This window comes from Austrofundulus limnaeus, unplaced genomic scaffold (assembly GCF_001266775.1).
Source record: "Austrofundulus limnaeus strain Quisiro unplaced genomic scaffold, Austrofundulus_limnaeus-1.0 Scaffold2058, whole genome shotgun sequence".
Taxonomy (NCBI): Eukaryota; Metazoa; Chordata; class Actinopteri; order Cyprinodontiformes; family Rivulidae; genus Austrofundulus; species Austrofundulus limnaeus.
In genome coordinates, this window is record NW_013954460.1 from 35216 (window position 1) to 44207 (window position 8992).

The 8992-nt window shown below is 40.7% G+C and overlaps 2 protein-coding genes across 2 annotated transcripts in view; one reads left to right on the plus strand and one right to left on the minus strand.

The window, feature by feature from the left end:
* Positions 1-3038: 3038 nt before the first annotated feature.
* LOC106536967 (uncharacterized protein K02A2.6) lies at positions 3039-7816 on the minus strand. Its single transcript, XM_014034329.1, has 2 exons — positions 7069-7816; positions 3039-6488 (listed from the first exon to the last, which is right to left on the minus strand). Exon 2 carries the CDS (start codon positions 6189-6191, stop codon positions 5118-5120), a length of 1074 nt encoding a protein of 357 aa, XP_013889783.1. The 5' UTR covers positions 6192-6488; positions 7069-7816; the 3' UTR covers positions 3039-5117.
* Positions 6293-8992, plus strand: part of LOC106536965 (zinc finger protein 32) — a 5361-nt gene continuing 2661 nt past the window's right edge. Inside the window, exons 1-2 of the mRNA XM_014034327.1 lie at positions 6293-6362; positions 7179-7259. Coding sequence (XP_013889781.1) covers positions 6293-6362; positions 7179-7259 — 151 coding nt within the window. The remainder of the gene's footprint in view (positions 6363-7178; positions 7260-8992) is intronic.

Here is an 8992-nt window from a genome sequence, read left to right on the forward strand (position 1 = left end):
CCTACAGCCAGAGGAGGGGCCGAGAGGTTCAGCAGACTGTTTGCTCTTAATGGCTTTTTGGAATAGCTCTGTGCTGACCACTGTGTGAGTTTTGTGGACAACTTTGATCTCTTCTGGGAGAGAAAACATCTCTTCAGGTCTGATGGAATGACACTGAATCAAACTGGAGCACAACTTCTGGCTTCAAACATGAAGTATTTCCTGAACAAAGTTCCAGCTGGAAACAAACAACAGGAAAAATCACAACAGCTGACGTCTGAAGGACAGCTGGAGAAAACTGAGATATCAGTGGAACACAGCGTGCCAATTACTGATAAGGAGACTGCTTCAGAATCAGAACCAGAGAGAGAGGAGTTACTTCAAGCTGCAGAACCAGCATCACAAACAGAGGATCTCTTGGACCCTGAGACCCCTGCAGGACAGCAAGTGGAATGCCCCMTCCTGGATAMGTGACATTATTGCCAAAGGGAGACACATTGTGGGGCACTTCAGACACTCTCCTTTAGCATATACAAGACTTCAGAGTGTACAGAAACAACTTGGCCAGCCCASCAAAAGTCTGCAACAAGATGTCAGCACTAGGTGGAATAGCACCTATCATATGCTCCTCCATCTCCTTGAGCTAAAACAAGCATTAGGTGTTTATGCAGCCRACTTTGAGCTACCTGCTACTTTTACATCTTCCCAGTGGGAATTGATTGAAAACATAACAACACTCCTGGAACTTTTTGAAGAGCTGACTAAAGAAATATGCTCATCCAAAGCATCTGCTGCTGCTGATATCATACCCTCTTTGACAGTTTTAAAGCATTTCCTCATCAAAGATGCTGCTACATATCAAGGTGTGAAGACAACTAAGGCCACACTGCTGGAATCTGTCACCAAAAGATTTGCTGACATTGAAGATGAGCCCCTCTACAGTTTGGCAACAGTCATAGACCCAAGGTGAGAACATAAATTCCCAAATAATGTTTTAAAAAATACATGTACATTTTTAATGTTTTTATTCTCAAGTGGCCAGAAACAATGAGTTTTGTTTAAAGCTATTATTCTCCTCTTCCCCATTCAAGGCACAAAGACAGATTTTTTTTCTGAAGGACTCAAGACCAAAGCACAAAGACTGCTTCTTGGTCTGTTGACAGAAGCTGCTCAAAGGAACCCAAAGCAAACACCTGAAGCTACCAACACAGGGGAGCCAGCAGAGAAAGTTCCACGAGCAGGATCCTTGTCTTCAATGTTTGGTGAAATCCTGGCAGAAGAAACCATGCAGCAGGCTCACGCAGACAGTGCATCACCATCAAAGATGATTAACTCTCAGAGCCACCTATCTCTCGAAGTTCATCACCATTGGAATACTGGAAGACTAACCCCCAATTTACATTGCTTGCTTTCCATCTCCGCTCCGCTCCGGTCCGACCTCCGCAGCAAATACACACCCTTTATAATCAATGAGAGTGTTTACACTGGGCAGCGGTGAGCGGACGGCGATCCATCAAAATTAGAACAGATCCTATTTTTGCCGGATGCCGGAGCAGCGCGGGAGTCAATTATAAAAGATTACATCACACCAACAGGAAAAGACAAGAGCACAACATCCGTATTTTCAAAATAAGACACTATTCGGCAGAATAATTTGTCGGAATARTGTCGAAATTGTGGCTATATTAATAAATATACGGATATATTTCTACACAAATGCTGTCAGAATGTATCGTTCTGTTTGGGAAGCAGATGGAAACGTAGCATGAAGCATATGTGTACACACACGATACACGTGGATTTTATTTTGAAATCAGAAGTTTCAGAAAGCCGACAGCGAGACAGTTTCAACCATAGACACCAAAAGCCTTTATATCATTGTTTTCAGCTGTGTTTGGAGTTCGTCTTTCACAGAATTAATTATTTTTTGCTGTGACTTCCACATTTATCACTGAATTTATTGTGCAATCTGCTTCCTGCATGTCTGTCGGACCGGACCGGAGCGGAGGTGGTGTAAACTGTACTTGAAACGCACAGCTGCGACCTGCGCAACGGAGCGCAGCGGAGACGCATGCAGTATAAATCTGGGGTAATAAGGAATGCTTTCCAGACGTTGCTAGAGTAGCAAGAGCTTACCTGTCAGCACCCTGTACAAGTGTGGAGAGTGAGCGCACATTCAATGCTGCATCCAACATTGTGGATAAACACAGGAATAGACTCCTGACTGAAAAAACTGAGATGCTCCTGTTTATTAAGAAGAAYCTTCCCACAATGCTTATCAACAAGTCATAAGGACTTAGCATTTTTAATGCTGTTCAACATTGTTCCCTGTTCAAAGCAAATGCACTTAGACATGTTATTTAAGTAGCAAATGGGGTATTTTATTTTATATAAGAAGTAACACCCATTATGTTTTTTTATTGAAAGCAAGGTAAACATTTTGTTTTTTTCTTTGATAATGCACGTTTGCTGATGCACAAAACAGCAATTCTTGCTCTCAGGTATTATTGATTTTGTAATTTTTGATTATTTATTTGAATGCACTCCACCTTGCACTTTATTTTTTACTTTATTTATGCAATGTTGTGACATTTATTTGACTTTGCACTATTTAGCCTGTTGAGAGCTAAAATGTTTTCACTCTGTTAAAGATTCTGTTACTGAGGTAAATTTAAGTTGKTTTTTTTTTACTTTTAACTGAATAGTTGTTGCATTGTGCCTGCAAGTTTGTTTGTATTTGTTCTCTGAAAAAAAAGAGTAAAATAAAGTTTTTGTCTAAATTAWGGTGATTTTATGGTTCTTATCAGATCTTGCAGCCAGCAGTAGCACTTATAACTAAACCAATTAATTTACAGTCAACCCATCTGATCGGTATCGGTGATCGGCACTCATAGGTGATCGGTATCAGAATCGGCAGCATGAAACCTGATTGGAGCATCCCTACATATTATACTCGACAGGGTTCAACAAGATTTTTATTTTTTACCTGCCCGATAGGGCAGGTTGTAATGGTTCCCGTGTTGTACGAGGAGGCAATCAAAGAAGTATGAGATCGCTGATGCAGTAGATTGACATTTATTTTATCATTAGCCTGACCACATAGCAAAGCTATAATCAAAAGCGTCATACAGGAAGTACAATATATATCTGGTATTTATACCAACAACAGCCAATAGGAATGCTGTTTGTTAGGATGTGGCAAAGGCGTTACTAAGAAACACCCTACATAGAACATCCCCCTCCTTTTAAAATTACAATTAATAACAAAGCTTTAATATTCTTAACAGATACAAAAGTACATCTTCAAAACAAACCATACAAAATAATGGCAGTACAATATAAAATATATTCTTTTTTTCTCTCCTTTCTTCTGGCAGCCCTCTGCCTACACACTTTACAAGTCCAGAACTTTTCTAGGTTTAACCTCTCGTCAAGAATGTGTCTGATAAGGAACAATGGCTGGAACAGGTTTACTGAGCTCCTGTGTGATCTGAGGTACTTCGCTGCCTGGAGTATGCTGCTCATCAACTTCTGATGGCGACAGAGCAGCAGAAAACTGGTGGTTCTCCTTTGTATCCAACAAATGGTGCCTTTTTCTCCTGTAGTCCTGTCCATCAGGAGCGCGAATGTGATAAGATCTGGCGGTGTCTGCTGGCTGGATCACAACGGCAGGTTTCCAGTGTCCCTGCTCCTGAAGCTGTCCTTCCTGTACCTGCATCATTGGTTTGACTGCCATGTCATAGTACCTTTTCTGCTACTGCTGTTGGCAAATCCTCTTTCCTTTTACATCCTCTGGATAAATGACTTTTGGCTGGAGCTGCTGCTGAGTATTTGGCAAGATGGATTGCAGACTGCGACTCATCAGTAGCTGCGCTGGAGACCTGAAGTTGTCGACAGTTGTATTCCGGTACTCTGAAAGACTCAGATACACATCGTTACTATTAGCTTTGGCCTTTTCCAATAATGACTTGGCAATCTGCACCATTTTTTCAGCAAGTCCATTACTTTGAGGATGGTAAGGGCTTGTAGTGATGTGGTTAAAGTCCCAAGTGTTAGAAAAAACTTCAAATTCCTTACACCTGTATTGTGGTCCATTGTCAGATATCAGAGTAGCTGGTATGCAATGTCTAGCAAAAGCAACCTTTAACATCAATCACTGTAGCAGATGTGGTGCTGTTTAACTTCTCAAGCTCAAAATACCTGCTGTAATAGTCCACAATGATAAGATAGTTATCATTGTTCCAGACAAACAGATCAGTAGCAATGATCTGCCAAGGTCTATCTGGGATCTGATGGCTGATCATCAGTTCTTTGGTTTGAGAGGGTCTATGTTCAAGGCAAATGGAATGTTTCCTAATCAGCTCCTCTATCTGTTTATTCATGCCAGGCCAAAACAGTATGTCACAAGCTTTTAGTTTGCATTTTTCAATGTCCATATGTGCAGAGTGAATGTGAGACAACATTTCAGGATGCAGTGAGAGTGGAATGATTATTTTCTCACCTTTGAAGATGATATCATGCATCACTGTCAGTTCATCACAATAATTCCAGTAGTCCATGATGTCTGAAGGACATCTCCTCTTCTCCTCTTGCCAACCCTCTTTGAGTCTTTGGATCCTTTTCAGTCTCCATCTTAATTTCCTGCAGTTTCCTGACACTAACGGGCAAACTGCTGAAGACTGGATGTACATGCACATCAATTCCTTCACTGAGAGAGTTATCACAGTCAGGTAAAGGTTTTCTAGACAGTGTGTCTGCAAAAGGGATGTCTTTACCTTCCTTGTGTCTGATGGTGAATTCATACCTTTAGAGTTGTAAGATCATCCTTTGAAGCCTGGGTGCTGCTGCAAGTGGTTTCTGCATGATGGACTCAAGTGGCTTATGACCGCTGTCCACAGTAATGTGACGTCCATAAATATAATGATGGAAGCGCTTACATCCAAACAACACAGCATACAGTTCTTTTTCAATCTGAGCATAATTTACCTCACAGTCAGTCAAGGACTTTGATGCATACCCAATCGGTTCCCCTTCTTGAAGTAAGGCTGCCCCAAGCCCGTATTTCGATGCATCAGCTTGAAGTGTGAGCTTCTTACTGCTGTCCATGTAAGCCAACACAGGTCCTGGCTCCTGTGTTATCAGCTGTTTGATGCTTCTGAATCCTTCATCAGGCTGCACATCCCACAGAAACTCACTTGATTGCTTGAGCAGGTGTCGAAGAGGCGCGTTGAACTCTGAAAGCCTAGGAGCAAACTTAGATATTTAATCATGCCCAATATAGTTTCCAACTCAGTTTTGTTTCTGGGAGGCTCCATGTCACGAACTGCAGCCATGTTTGCTGGATCTGGCTTAATTCCATTCTTTGTTATGCGATGACCAAAGTAACTGACTTCAGAGGCACGGATTATGCTCTTTTCAGCGTTAAGCTTAACTCCACGCTCTCTAGACCGCTGCAACACAGCACGCAGATTTTGATTATGCTCCTCTTTGGTCTTGCTATACACAAGAATATCATCAACAATTGCCACAACTCCTTGCAAACCTTCATACGTCTCACCCACTTTATGCTTAAACACGTCCTGGGCTGATTTTAGCCCAAAGGGAAGGCGGAGGAATCTGTATCGGCCAAATACAGTATTAAAGGTGGTCAATTTGGATGACTCTTCAGTTAGCTTGACAGCCCAGTAGCCAGATCTAGCATCCAGAACACTAAAATAACAGGCTCCTGATAACATGAGTGTGATGTCATCAAAAGTAGGCAATGGATAATAAGGACGTTTGATTACTTTATTTAAATCTTTAGGGTCCAAGCAGATTCTCAGCTTACCAGTACGTGGTTTTTCTGCTGCAACCATTGAACTGACCCAGTCTGTCGGCTCTGTTACCTTGACAATGAACTGCTGTTTTTCCATATTCAGAAGCTCATCCTTGAGGCGATCCCTCAGGGCCAGGGGAACTCGTCTGGGAGGATGCACCACAGGAACAGCCTTAGGGTCAATGTGGGTTGTGCATTCACCAGGAAACAATTCAATTCCTGTGAAAACATCTGCAAACTCATCCATAAATTGCCTCTCAGGGTTATCATTCACAGACAAGATCACCTTTATTAATCCAAAGTCAAGACAGGCCTTTAAACCTAATACTGGTGGAGCATTGGTGTCAACAATATGCATTTCCAGCCTTAGTTGAATGTTTTTGTACTGGCATTTCATGTTGCTTCTGCCTCTCACCACCAGACGTTGTCCTCCATATCCATAAAGTGGGTGTTCTGAAGGCTGTAACACACATTTAAGGTTTAATGTCTCAAGCACACATGGAAATCACATTGGCTGAAGCTCCTGTGTCCAGCTTAAAGCAAACCGTGGCCATGTTTGGGCCCACCAGTACATTTGCTTAAGCTTGTTCAACCTCTTTCCTGACACCTTTATGTGAAACAGTGTCGATAAACAAGCCTTCTGGGTTGCTGGCGTCTTCTTCATCATGCACCAATATGCACTGTTTTTCCATACCTGGAAAGACAAACTTTTGTAAAATCATTCCACTTCTTACATATGTTGCATTGCTTTCCTTTTGCTGGACAGTATTCATTTCTTCCATGAGCTTTATTTCCACAGTAGTTGCATGTTTTGAGACATTCCCTATCTCTATCTGACTTGGCTGTATGGCTGACATGCTTTTCCATCTTATCCTGCCGCATTTTCCATGTTGCCCCTTTTAAAGACTGTTAATAGCATGGACATCCTGCTCATATGCATAACTACTGCCGCCTGCTATAGTTTTCAACCGAGCTTGTGCCATTTCATGAGATCTAACAATGTCTATTGCTTTTTCTAGAGTCAAGTCTGATCCCACATTAAGCAATTTTTCTCTTACTCTTGGGGACTGTATGCCAAAAACAATGCGATCTCTTATCATTTCTTCACTATTAGCATAACTGCAGTCTTTCACAAGCAGCTTCAAGTCTGTAACAAACTGCTCAAATGATTCTCCGACGCTTTGTACTTTTTCATGAAAATTATAGCGTGCAAAACTGACATTTGTTTTGGACGAAACATAGGCCTCAAAACGTTCTTAATAAGTTCTGAGTACCTTTCACTCTTCTTCTTCCAGTGTATTGAAGATGTCTCTTCCTTTTTCACCGACCCAAAGAAGCAGGTAACTGCATTTTTCATCCTCTCCTTTCTTTTTGAATGGTCCAGGAAACATCAATTTGACACGTAGTTTGAACTTGCACCACGCCTCCGGCAAGTTTCCGGCGTCCCAGTTCATAATTGGAGAAGGTACTCCTGCAACGTCTATTTCCGCTTCTTTCAGATGGTTTCACTCCTGACACCATGTAATGTTTCCCATGTTGTATGAGGAGGCAATCAAAGAAGTTGGAGATTGCTGATGCTGTAGATTGACATTTATCATTAGCCTGACCACGTAGCAAAGCTATAATCAAAAGCGTCATACAGGAAGTACAATATACATCCGGTATTTATACCAACAACAACCAGTAAGAATGCTGTTTGTTAGGAACTGGCAAAGGGGTTACTAACACCCTACATACAACACAGGTGATAAAGTGTTACCTGCCCGACATAAAACGTTACCTGCCCGAAACAAAAATGTTCAAAGTTTAATAAAGTATAAGTAATACTTGTACTGTATTTTATACTACAAAAATATGAACATGGTTGTCAGTCAGTTCTATTATCAAAAACATAAACTTTTGTTTAGACCTTTCCAGTGTTTCCCTAGAGTACTGGCCTTGGGAGGGCTGCTTATGAAAATGGAATGATCAACAGCAGCAGTTTTGTTTTAAATACAATTTACAGAACATGAAAAGTCTGAAATTTGCATTAATTAAATCTTATATATAGTGAATCTCATATCTAAAGATACATTTAAGATATCTTAAACTGGAGTCTCCATACAACCTAATAATAAATCTAATGTTATTTCAGAATATAATTAGAGATATTTTTAATAGGTATTTTTGCCTTGTCAATATTGAGATGTCTATGTATTTGTTTGTTTCATTCATTCATTTTCAAAAATCAACTTCAACAAACAAACAAGCTCAAGCTGGAAAGATCTCCAAATTAAAAAATAAGTAAATAAAACAAAACAAAATTAAACAAAAACATTTTATTATTTTATCTCAAATAACTAATCTGTCTAATTTAGTCATAAAACAATTGCAGATTACTGGAGTGTAAGAGTGGTGAAGCCAAATAAATGCTATATCGGCCTGCCATAACGTGAGCTTCTGCCTGTTGAACTGACCCRCTGCTGCTCTGCGCTCATAGCAGAGACCGAACATTACATTAGCAAGATGGATTTATGACTGATCGAACGTCCCCATCTTTTTTTATCATCTCTGTGGGTAACAGGATATAAAAAACGTATTTTTTCTCCAAAAACACGGGTGTGAAAAAACTACTGTTGTTAAAGCTTCGCTCTGCGTGACGTGCAGCGGGAGAGAGGGAGGAAATAATCCTGCGACACGACGGAAAGACCTAACTTTTCTACAGGGGAGGGGGAAATTTTGAGGATTTATTCATTCTATACGTGTTTTAAAATGCTATATTTCTTCATTTATTTTCAGAATATTTCGAATAAATGGCCCTATAAAAGAAATTGTTTACCTGCCCGGTCGGGCAGGCATCGGGACACACCCACCTGCCCAAATATGAGTTTTACCTGCCCCGGGCAGTCGGGCAATAGGATTTGTCGAAGCTTGATACTTGAGATCGTATTATACATGAATAAAAACAGTACTTGTAGTTTATTTAAAAGCAGGACAGGCACAAGTTAAGTTAGTTAATTCCTTCATCCAGTTTTAATATGGATACTAGGGTTGAGCGGGATACTCGTTTCAGACGAGTATTCGTTAGGGATAATGCATTTTTGATGAGTAAGAGCAAGAAACAAATACAACTTGTCAATGTCTGTGCTCGTTCTGAAGGAAGATCCTCATTGGGTAACTGACTGTCTTCACGAGCTGTGATTGGCCAGTCACACAGAG